Source organism: Silurus meridionalis, chromosome 1 (assembly GCF_014805685.1).
Source record: "Silurus meridionalis isolate SWU-2019-XX chromosome 1, ASM1480568v1, whole genome shotgun sequence".
In the NCBI taxonomy this organism is placed as follows: Eukaryota; Metazoa; Chordata; class Actinopteri; order Siluriformes; family Siluridae; genus Silurus; species Silurus meridionalis.
In genome coordinates this window covers 17667086-17678933 of record NC_060884.1, presented here as the reverse complement: position 1 = coordinate 17678933, position 11848 = coordinate 17667086, and the positions used below count along the sequence as shown (strand labels likewise).

Genomic DNA, 11848 nt, shown 5'->3' with positions numbered 1-11848 from the left:
TTTTTGTAACAACCTCAATAAAGATTTTTTTTTTTTTTTTGCATCAGTTTAGTCCAATACAAACATGTGCCAGCATGGCAATGTAGCATGTAACTGGCTTTGGATTACTTACAGTAACAGTGTTACCACTTTTCTACTGAGATTAGCAAGCTCTATTTTAAGCATTGACCTGGTTTCATACTTGTAGTTATTGTTTTACCTTCATACTCAAAGGCAATGACACATGCCTTACAGAAGCTTCCTGGTCTTAATGCTAATAAACAAACACAATTTTTTAGGATGACCAGATTGTTGACCATATGAAGGCCTATCATGGAATACCACTGCTCATAAAATTTTAGCAGCTGAGCAAACAAAACAGTTGATTCACTGTTGACTGCAGACACGTTTTTATTACGTGTCATTTTTTTTTATTATATGTGCAAATCGCGTCAAAAAAACGCTTCATGTCTCCAAACTGACTCTAAAATGTAGCTGTTATGAAAACTATCACTGAAGCTGGGTTATATATAGTCACTCTGCCAGGGATAGGGATACAAATGTTGGACGGGTTTGGAACACTTGGCCGCACTGAATCTGCTTTTATGAGCACACTCATCAGTGCGTGTGTTACACATGCTGCAATGGCAGGTAAGAGCAATTGGGTAGGTGAAGTGAGAATCAGTATGAAGACCACAGCCGGGCAAAACTGCTGTACGATACTCCACATCCTGATAGGTACAGCTCCTCTGAACTAGAAAACGCGGTCCCACTAATTCCTTCAGGTTACTGTCCTAAGAGATGCATAACATGTAAAAGACATAAACAGAAGTGCATCACAAAATAAAAATAAAAATAAAATAATAGAAATGGTTCTTATTTAGCAATGCAGCACAAACAATTGTATATTATGCAAGGCTTAGGTTAAGCAGTATTAGTTTTTCACAGAAATTACAAGGAAAAATTATCTTTTACAAGGATCTTTTTGTGAATTGCACACATTTTTTTCTAGATAACGGTGCAAGTCTGTGCTTGTGTAAAGTGTGCATTTCTCTTACTGATAAGCAGTTTTTCTTATGAAGTCTCACACAGTGCTTTTGAAAAATGAACGCATTTTTCAGTCTGATGAAAGGTGTCACCTTATGCTCACTGGACTTATTTATTATCACTGATTTGTAGTTTCATGTTGTCAGTGGTAGATATAACTCACCAAAACCAAACGAAATAATGTAATATACAAACATTTAGATTTTATAGAAAGCCTGCAAAAGACTAATTTTCATTAAATATTAAACTTTAAATATTGCTATTTAAAGTTGCTGTTTTTAGGTTACTTACGGCGAAATGAAAATACAATTGTAGAAAGAAAAATCAAGAACCTGCTCGGTCTTGATTTCTTTGGCTCAGCAATATTTTGTTTATATATTTTCTTGCAGCACAACAGGATCGCATCAAGTTTTAACATTTTTTGTAACATCATCATGTTTCTGGGAACTCTACAAGCCTCTACTTATGCCAGAGAAGACCTAGCATTTACTGATAAGCGCTCACATTAGTTTACAAACTTGCTCTAAACAACAGGTGTCTTACCCTGGAAAAACAGAAACCCATGCACATTGTGGTGTTGATGGCCACACAGTAGTCACACTCTTGCTTTTCAACATAGAGAGTGTATTCTGTCGGGACACACATAGGTACAGCTGTTCCAACAAGAAGGCCTAGAATTCCAGCAACTAACACTGCAGCAAACATCATGTCTCTGGACAAGCTAAAATCAGAAAACAACACAAATGCAATAATGTTTACTGTCCATACTGTCAACTTTTAAAAAAGGGGCAGTATATAAGGTGCATATTCCTTTAACAGGTATATATTAAGAAATTTCCCCACTGTGGGATGAATAAAGGTTTATCTTATCTTATCTTATTACTGCAAATGAACATATTGAATGGCATTGCTGGAGTGTTTCAGTTCTTAAATCTACTTTTGTTCTAATTTCTAAATACAAAGTTCTTAAACTACAAATCCGTTATATTGTTTAATTAAGTCCAGGAAAATAATGAACAAAACCAGAAGCATACCTTAAAGAATCTTTCTTACCTGAGCACCCTGGCAGCCAGACTACTGTAAATTCTGTGATGATTCTGCTTTTATATTGTTCACCTTTTTATCCAACCTAATCCCACTGTCTCCTTATCTGAAAATCACCATAGTGCATCATTCATAAAAACATGGCCTCATCCTCATATTAGCTGCATTCACCATGCACATCGCTAGACCATACTAAAGGCCTGCTGGTGCTTGTTGCTAGGCTCAAATTTAAAGAGCAACTAAAAGGAACAGCTGTTTCCCAGTCAGAACTGGCCTTCAATTTTAATTATAGTAATAGAGCTTGGTCATGATGTAATTATTCCCTGTAATCATTAGAGCCTGTTATGGCAGCCTGAACATACATTAGCCGAATGCATACTCAATTAAATGAGAAATAAGTCACCTCACAATGAAATATTTTAAATTTTTTTGAAATATATTAAAGTCTAATAGTTACATTAATGAGATCTAATGAAATAATTTGTGTCTACAGCCTTTGTTTGGTAGAAGTCCGGTTGCTGTTGGTCTTACACAATAAATTGAAGTACACCAACATTTACATGATCAAAACAAGAATTTATTGCTGATATACTAACAGTTTACTTTATATTTTGCATACAGCCATTGCTAAAAGGCCATTGCTAAACAATTTCTTTAATTGTATAAAGTAAAACTAATTAAAAAGTGGTTTCAGATATAAACTCCTAGGCAAAAGTATTGGCCAAGCCCAAAATAGTGAAATATTAAGCTTTTATTGGTCTTAAGAACGAATCATTGATCAGAACAACAGTGTAGATGTCTTCCTGCTCTATCCCAGATTACTTTATAAGCTTGTTATCAGGATTTGATAGACCACATTGGGTTCAGAAAATAATGACTTATCTTTTAAGGAAAAAAAACCCAAAAGATATTTTTGGAAACTACTGTACACCAAAACAAGTGATAGATGTGTGAGTGTTAATTTTACATCAGACATTTTAATCATTATCATAAACTTTGACTTGTTTGGTGTGAGTTTCTAGCTAAAATTTTTCACTTCAGAAAAATCTGTTATACTATATATATATATATATATATATATATATATATATATATATATATATATAGAGAGAGAGAGAGAGAGAGAGAGAGAGAGAGAGAGAGAGAGAGAGAGAGAGAGACAAACTGAAAATAAGGAATGCATTGTAAATGAGAGAGTAAATGAGGGAGATGAGGTCATGAGTCATTAACTGTTCAAGGAATTCACTTCAGGGTTAAATATAGTATGTAAATGCTTCACTTCTAAGAAATTTAAAATATACACCTAGTGAGCAATTCAGTTACCAACTTGTAGCTTAACCACATTTCTAAGCAGCATAAAATGTTTAATATGTGTTCAAAATTAGATATTTTTGAAGGAATGTGCGCAGAATTAATTGCACAGTAGTTCAAATATGCCTCCTATCCCTGTGTAGGAATGAATCATTGACAAGGAAGGTTTGTGTGGCTGTCACTGTGTCCCTGTTTTTCTTTTTATATGTCCTGATAAAGAATATTGGGAAGAATAGAGTATTGGGAATATAGCTCATATGTTGGTATTTTGGTAGTGAAAAAAAATCCTATCACCACCAAGCTGCCACTGGATGGTCCTTGAACAACTACCCTTAACTGCTCAGTTGTATAAATGAGATAAATGTAAGTTGCTCTGGATAAGGGTGCCTACCATGCTGTAATTACTGTAAAAAATAAATATTTTCACATGTTGATCATGGAAACAATAATCAACAGCCACTGTATCCACTTCATATAACTGTTTATAGTCTATGACTAATTAATAAAAACAGTATGAGGTGCTGAACTAAACATTTTGTTTTGTCAGTTTTAGTCAGACAGAATTAATATTCAGCATTTTTGTGGTTAAGAAAAAGAACAGTCTGGCTTATCAACCACAAAAATATGTTATCATTTGAACATTGCGCTGAGCTTGGTACATTCTCAGTGTCCTCTACGTCAAACAAACCCACTTTATGACCCTGGTTATAAAAGCTCTGTTTAACAATCGAACAGCGCAGTGTGTGGCAAGGACATCTTCGTTTTTTTAATGAACATTAACTCACATTTTTTGTAGTTTCTCCTGAAAGACAGCATGCTACCTCCTATCAGTTATTCAGAGTGAAACAGCTACCTGCTATTTTCCTCTACAGGAGTGTAAGGAGCAGCTTTAAATACATTAACTCCAAAAAGAGAGTCTAACTAATCCAGAGAGGAACACCACCCTGCAATCACTGAAAAAGGAATTACTTTACTTTACAGATGTCTTTATTGCATGGATTTTGAGATCTGAAGATCTCTATTAAAAGCTAACTTTATAACAGACCAACAAAAAAACGTCTGGTAAATCTGTAACATCTGTAACACTCAGATTGTCTATAGAAGGATAAAACCAGGCAGTTTGAATTTTTGACAGTGGAGTGAGCTCTTGTCTTTGTTGTTTTATTATTACGAATGATGGCTGGTGATGGAGGTCCAACAGCTACGTTCTCAGTCTGGGACTATGTGGTGTTTGCTGGGATGGTCTTGGGAGCTGCTGGCATTGGGCTCTTTCAAGCTTTCCGAAGCCGCAAGGAAAACAGCAGTGAGGAATTCTTGCTGGGTGGACGGCAGATGACAGCAGTGCCAGTAGCCATGTCCCTCACAGCCAGTTTCATGTCTGGGATCACAGTAATTGGTACTCCTGCGGAGGCATACAAATATGGCACAGCATTTTGGCTCTTCGCCTTCTCCTACGCCATCATGTCCACCATCACTGCAGAGATCTTTGTGCCTCTGTTCTATCGCCTCGGCATCACCAGTACATACGAGGTAAGAGAGCTGGACAAACACAATTCACAAGTGAACACACAGTCAAAATGCTTTAGAGGTGGTAAAGCCACAAGTGCTATTAATTTAACCCCCTTTGGGACAAGGGAAAATAGAGAGTAATAAAATAGCTATTAAAAGAATATAGAAATTACTTTAGTGTATGATGAGTAGCAAGACCAATTAATAATAATAATAAAGAAATCTGTGTGAGAAATGTGATTGTCTTTATTAATGCTTTAAAAACCTTTTTCTTTTTCAGTACTTGGAGCTGCGCTTCAATAAGGTTATTCGAGTGATCGGAACATCTATGTACATAGTCCAGACAGTGAGCTGAGTTTTCATTTATTTATGGCAAACATTTTCATACATTTTACAGAACCTAATTGTCTTTGTATTGCAGTGGAAAAAAAGCCATGTGCGCACTTTGTTTTTCCACCATGTAATTGCCTGATGCACTAATATTCGAAGTAATGCATATAGTCATAAAATGGTCTGGAATGAAAAACCAACAGGTCAATGGCTAATTATCTAATGTCTTTCCCTCTGTCTAAAAGGTTTTGTACACAGGTATGGTTATCTATGCCCCAGCGCTTGCCCTCAATCAGAGTAAGTCCTGTTGTCGCAATATTATCAAATAGGCAAAAAAAAAGAATTATCATTAGTTTAAATAATGTCAACACTCTCTCTTTCACATCTATCAGGAATGATACCCATGCCAAAAGATAAATACATCATTGCTGTTATTAACAGGTGTTTATCTACAGAGAAATACAAAGTCCATGTGTCGGATATATCAAGTATTCGATTTGCTATATATCAAAAATTCTCACATAGTAAAAAAAAACAACTCTTGTAATATAAAAATGAAAATATTAAGTCTAATCCATCCATTCTAAATGGATCTCGAGATTATGATACAAAGAATGTTTCCTAAAGTGCTCTTTGCTTGTATTGTAGTTACTGGCCTGGACCTTTGGGGAGTGCTGGTGGCTACAGGCATTGTCTGCATCATATACTGTACCCTGGTCAGTAACATGTTACTTATTCTCAGGAATAGGGACCCACAGATATTACATATATTTGATGTAACAGACTGTGCTCATTGGTTCATATATATTTATAAAAATGTTTAAATATTAACACTTGGTACTATGTAATACTGTGTTATGTAAACCTTTAGATTGACGTATTTTACAATTAATTATGGAAATCAAAGCAAAGCTTCAAACAGCACTTAATGAGGAAGCTTACAGCACTTCTAGAGAATCTTGAACTGATAGTGCGAAAGCAACAGAACAGAGAGTGCACAACATAGTCTTTAATGAGCACAAGGTGCAGTCATTTGCATGTACAACCGCAAACACACACACACACACACACACACACACACACACACACACACAGGAATTTACAAACTTCAAAGATGTTAGCATACAAAGAATCTGGGACGTTTGAGAGCACTTTATTTCAGTGAGCATCGCTTATGGTTTATTCATTCTTTACACTTTACACACATTTTAATGGCCCGAAACTATGACAGAAACTATTCTGCATGATTTAATCAGCTGCCCTTGTGCTTACTATTAAAGATACAGAATGTCTTAAACATAACATCCAGTATGAACAGTTCATTGTTGCCAGTATGTGTGGTTTTTATAGATAAACAGAACCAGTTAAAGTACTACAAAGTCTTTCTTAAGCACAAGCTGGTTACCTATTTCAACATCTGAATCATAGGACCTAAAAAAATGTCATTGTACTCATATGTGGTCTGGAAAAAAAAAGCTAGTTATGCATATATAGTCAGGATTACTTCAGCTTGAACTCTCTTTCCAATGTTAGTTGAATCGAAAGACAAACCAGGCATGTATTTACATGTTTCTATCCAAACATCTTTAAATGATTTTCCTTATCTCTCATGTTAACTGTAAAAGCATTGAAGATGTATTGATGTGTGACGGATTCATGCTATTTGTTATCCGTGACTGAAATATGAAAGTGCACTTTATGGTAAATGAATTGATTGCTGTTCGATGTGTGTAACATGGCTTAGTAACATACAGCACTCTGATCTTCCTAACAGGGAGGTCTGAAAGCAGTCATATGGACAGATGTGTTCCAGATGGTCATTATGCTGGCTGGGTTTATAGCAGTTATCGCTCGTGGGGCCGTGATTCAGGGAGGCCTGGGAAAAATCTGGATGGATAACTACAATGGTGGACGCTTAGACACGTTTAGGTAATCCATTGGATTGAGAAGTGTTATAAATTAACCAGAGACAGGGTTAGCTTGTCACACAGTGACGGTCGTTTTATTGAATAAAACACCTGGGTGCATATCTTCTAACAATTTGGTTGTTTTTCTGGGTGCCCAAATATTAACTATCCCACTATCTCTCTAGTTTCGATCCAGATCCTCTTAGACGGCACAGTTTTTGGACCATAGTTGTCGGGGGCAGTCTGATGTGGGTGTCAATGTATGCCATTAACCAATCACAAGTGCAGCGCTATATCTCCTGTAAAAGTATGACCCATGCCAAAATGTGAGTATGCAATATGCATTCATCCAATTTTAACTAACAAATATCAATGGTAAATTAGTGGAATTCTCAGGTCTCATATCTCTTATTTATTCTGTTTCTATTGTTATATGCAGGTCTCTGTATGTAAATATGGTGGGATTGTGGGTTACTGTGAGCCTGGCAATGTTTTCGGGCCTCACCATGTACTCTATCTATAAAGACTGTGATCCTCTTACTAACAAAGATGTTAATTCTTCAGACCAGGTGAAGCTCACAAAAGTATAGTGATAAAAACAGGAGGTTAACTGGTTCCCAATAAATGACCCTGTATTTATATATGTGTGTGTGTATGTTTAGCTTCTGCCGTATTTAGTTATGGACATATTAGCAGAATTTCCAGGCCTTCCTGGATTATTTGTAGCAGCTGCATACAGTGGAACTTTAAGGTGAGGGAAAAAGCATCTCCATTCAGACACCATTTAAACAATACATTTGGTGTAAAAATGTTGCGCTTTAAATGGTTTTGGTCACTAGCTAACCAGTTTATTATTATTGCAGTACGGTTTCATCCAGCATTAATGCTCTTGTGGCTGTCACAGTGGAAGACTTTGTAAAACCTTTGTGGCCCAATCTGAGTGAAAAGCAGCTGTCATGGCTTAACATGGGCATGAGTAAGTTTTTATTACAGTTTTGATTGGCAGTTGCATCATATTTAGAATCAAGGCAATAAATCACACAGTCATTTTGTTATCTTGAAATGGATAAAAAATTTATTGATTGTATTTAATGATTGTAAAATGTAATTCATAGTAGAAGACTGTTCCTACTATCAGAGTAAATTTTATTATTACCTGAAATAAAAAGTGGATTCCAAACAGTGACTGATTAAAGAAGAAGAAAAAAACATGGACCATTGTTGAAAAAAGTGTGGAAATATAAAGCTGTGTTAGAAGAAAAAAAGAGTACAAACAAAAAAGAACATCAGAGAACATTAGTATGTTTGCACAGAGTATATAATTAGCAGCGAGTAAACAGGATCCTTTCATTTATCTCCACCTTAACATAACAGAGAGCAGGAATTCTAAACAAATATGTCCTAGAATGTTTATCCCAGAAACCATGTCATTACTGCATTTTGCTTTTTCTCAGCTTGTGTAAGTTTAACACAAGTGCTAAACAAGGTACGAACTAACTGCACCTTTAGGCTTAGCCTTTACAACGTTTCATCCAGATATAGCCATGTTAGTAATCCAAATTTACAAGCATGGTACCTTTAGTTACAGGGAATATTAATTTTAATGTAGGACTTGGCCTGCCACATATGAATGAAAGTATGAACCACCATTAACAAACAATATTCTGCTATGTTTGTCAGAATGGAAGCTTAAGCTAAGAGAAACCATCTCTGATGGATTTATTTAATAATAATAATGATAATGATAATAATAATAATAATAATAATAATAATAATAATAATTAATCCATTCTCTAAGCTTTTGTGTTGCTTGCATTAATGATTTACCAATTTCATTTAAATTTCTAGGTGTTTTCTTTGGGGCTTTCTGTATTGCTATGGCAGCAGTTGCCTCTTTGATGGGAAGTATATTGCAGGTAAAACACTGGAAATTCTATATTTAATCACATTGTACAAGATGATTTTCTCTCTCTCTCTCTCTCTCTCTCTCTCTCTATATATATATATATATATATATATATATATATATATATATAATTTTAATTCAGGTGTTTTCAGCTACAACCTCATATCACCACTGGCCTGCATTTTTTCCAGTTAACATATACACTATGCAGTGCTTTACACAGGAGACAGAATTGAGTTCATCTCATGAGTCCTCTGGTCTGAGTCGTTCGTTCTTTTGTCACGTGATTCATATATATATATATATATATATATATATATATATATATATATATATATATACATACATACTATGAAGGTGATTAAATAAACAAAATGAACACAATTATTCAAAAAAATATTTGTTCATTTTGACGAACGAGATTCAAAGATCCAAGTCACTAAACTGATCCGATCTTTCCATCACTTTTATGAAGGCGCTGAGAACCCAATCCATAGTTCGTTCCTGTTCCGCACTGTTCACGATAAACAGCACCCCCTGCTGTATGATCTTTGTCATGACACGCTATTTGATTTTTTCTGAATTTCTCCCTCAGGCTGCCTTATCTGTATTTGGAATGATCAGTGGACCTCTGCTGGGGCTTTTCCTGCTGGGCATGTTCTTCCGTTGTGCTAATTCCATTGTGAGTCACTTTGTGTAGTACTCCATTCTGTGACTTACAAAACATGTTTCGAATATATTTCTTTACTTACATACTCAATATTCATTTTGTAATGTCTAAAGTATTGCAACTTATGTATACTTAGTATCTCATTGCTGCCTAGTCATGTTTGTATCATGAAATATGATCATGACTTATTGAACTATTTTGAACTGTTTAATGAGTATAATGTTTACATCATCTCTCTTTGTATTCAGGGTAGCCTGTCTGGATTAATACTCGGTCTGATTATAACCTTGTGGGTGGGCATAGGTGCTCAGGTGTACCCTCCTTTACCTAACAAGACCAACCCACTTCCTCTCAGTGTGGACGGATGTAAGACTGGAGACACAAACCTAACAACTACAGTGACAGCATGGCCTATGACCCCACTGACCACAGAGCCAAGGCAAGAAATGTTTTTCTTCCGGTTCTATATAATCTACGTCCCACCACTAGAAAAATCATGACCTGCTTTTTGCCTGATACAGATAAATGTCTATTTTTATTCTGTAATAAATCTAAAACAGCAGCATCCTTATTTATCTTTTGCAGTGACCTTGCATAAATAAGTGCAATGACAACTCTTATTTATCATTCAGTGTTGTGAGACCAGCTATTGCAGATTCCTGGTACTCTTTGTCCTACCTATACTTCTGCCCTGTGGCCATGCTGGTGACCATGAGCACTGGGCTAATTATAAGTGCCATCACAGGTAAGATGCTATGACTACTACAAATAATAGTGAGATTCTGTTATTGTGAGGTTCTGAACAGTCAGTAATGCAGTTGACTGTGAACTCTGTATGTTTTGTTTCATTTCAGGTGGCTGTAAACAGGAGAAGATAAACCCAGATATGTTTGTTCGGAAGAAAGACCTTTTCTGCTTCAGCTGCAGTAGAACACGCTCTGAGGTAAAGCTTCTCACTTTTTATAATGCAATGTATAAAATAGTTTTTTTTCAGGCATAACATAGTTAACATAGTTTGTAGTTGGTGTGTTTGCATGTTAAAGAAAGATCCAAGACATTTTAAATGGAGTAGTGAAGGTGGGACACAGTTTGGGTGGCCAGAGCAAAGGAAATCAAAACATGCTAACTGCATGTTTCAAATTTGGCTTAAACCCGGCTGTTATGTTTTTTTAATTTATTTTTTTATAGTAGTACCATTTGCTATCATTTTAGATTTCTGCTTGAAACTGTTTTTTAGTCATTAGGAAATTTGAAGAAAGTCTACACCTCCTTGACCTAATCTCTATTTAAAGTTCACATAGCTTCTTGCTGGATGTAAAATTATAAATCATTTTAATATGGAGCATACAACAAAAAGAAATTATGAATGTCAAACTAAAGTGTCTGTTTATTAAAGTTATTATTTGAAAGCCACTTCAGACATCTCTGTAAAACCTTATGAAGTTAAAATGAAATTTGCAATTTCTTCTTCTCTGAATTTCTTAACAGAACCCTGACTTGGTTGAGAAGACCGGACCAGAGCATCTGTATGGCTTGGACAATCCTCAGTTCACTGACCACGAACTGAAACTGAAGGACAGTGACAAGATTACCAAGTTATAAACCATTCTTTTGTCACCGAATTCATAGCATACTCATGATACTGTAAACATGACAGTACTGGCTACAGGTTGAATGGACTAATTCTGTCCAGACATGGAGATGAGAAAGTGGTCTTTTTAATCAAACACTTGATTACAACTTTCTTTTTTGATAGCATGTGTAATATTTCATAACTTTTTAGAGTTAAAATCTAAAGTCAGTTTATTTATTATTTTGTTTTGAATTTTTTTAATGCAATAAAGACCTATTATAGCAGCATGCTGGGACCATTGTACAAACTGCCTCCTTATGTGTGTGTGTATGTGAGAAAATGTGTTGTACAGTATGTATTCCTGCCTTATGCTCATCATTCCACTAATAAGTTTCATATCTACCGGGTCAGGATAAAGCAGTTATAGCAGACGACTGAATGAATGTATGAAAAGGGAATGTTTTATCACACTATTAAAACTAAAATATACACATACATTTGGAGGTGATTTTGAATTAATAACAAATTGTGTTATACATGCAATAACAAAGCAAGACCTTTACTGAGAATCC

General features: G+C 35.4%; 2 protein-coding genes across 2 annotated transcripts; one reads left to right on the top strand and one right to left on the bottom strand.

Annotated features, from left to right (window-relative positions):
* Window positions 1-377: 377 nt before the first annotated feature.
* On the bottom strand, window positions 378-2236 carry tshba (thyroid stimulating hormone subunit beta a). Its single transcript, XM_046854922.1, has 3 exons — window positions 2080-2236; window positions 1570-1747; window positions 378-773 (listed from the first exon to the last, which is right to left on the bottom strand). The coding sequence occupies exons 2-3, from the start codon at window positions 1732-1734 to the stop codon at window positions 504-506; spliced, it is 435 nt and encodes a 144-aa protein (XP_046710878.1). The 5' UTR covers window positions 1735-1747; window positions 2080-2236; the 3' UTR covers window positions 378-503.
* Window positions 2237-4111: 1875 nt separating this feature from the next.
* Window positions 4112-11732, top strand: slc5a8l (solute carrier family 5 member 8, like). The gene is made up of 15 exons (XM_046846114.1): window positions 4112-4911; window positions 5171-5236; window positions 5466-5517; window positions 5869-5936; window positions 6995-7149; window positions 7313-7453; window positions 7567-7696; window positions 7790-7878; window positions 7991-8103; window positions 8976-9043; window positions 9629-9715; window positions 9952-10142; window positions 10336-10448; window positions 10558-10646; window positions 11192-11732. The coding sequence occupies exons 1-15, from the start codon at window positions 4555-4557 to the stop codon at window positions 11303-11305; spliced, it is 1833 nt and encodes a 610-aa protein (XP_046702070.1). The 5' UTR covers window positions 4112-4554; the 3' UTR covers window positions 11306-11732.
* Window positions 11733-11848: the final 116 nt, after the last annotated feature.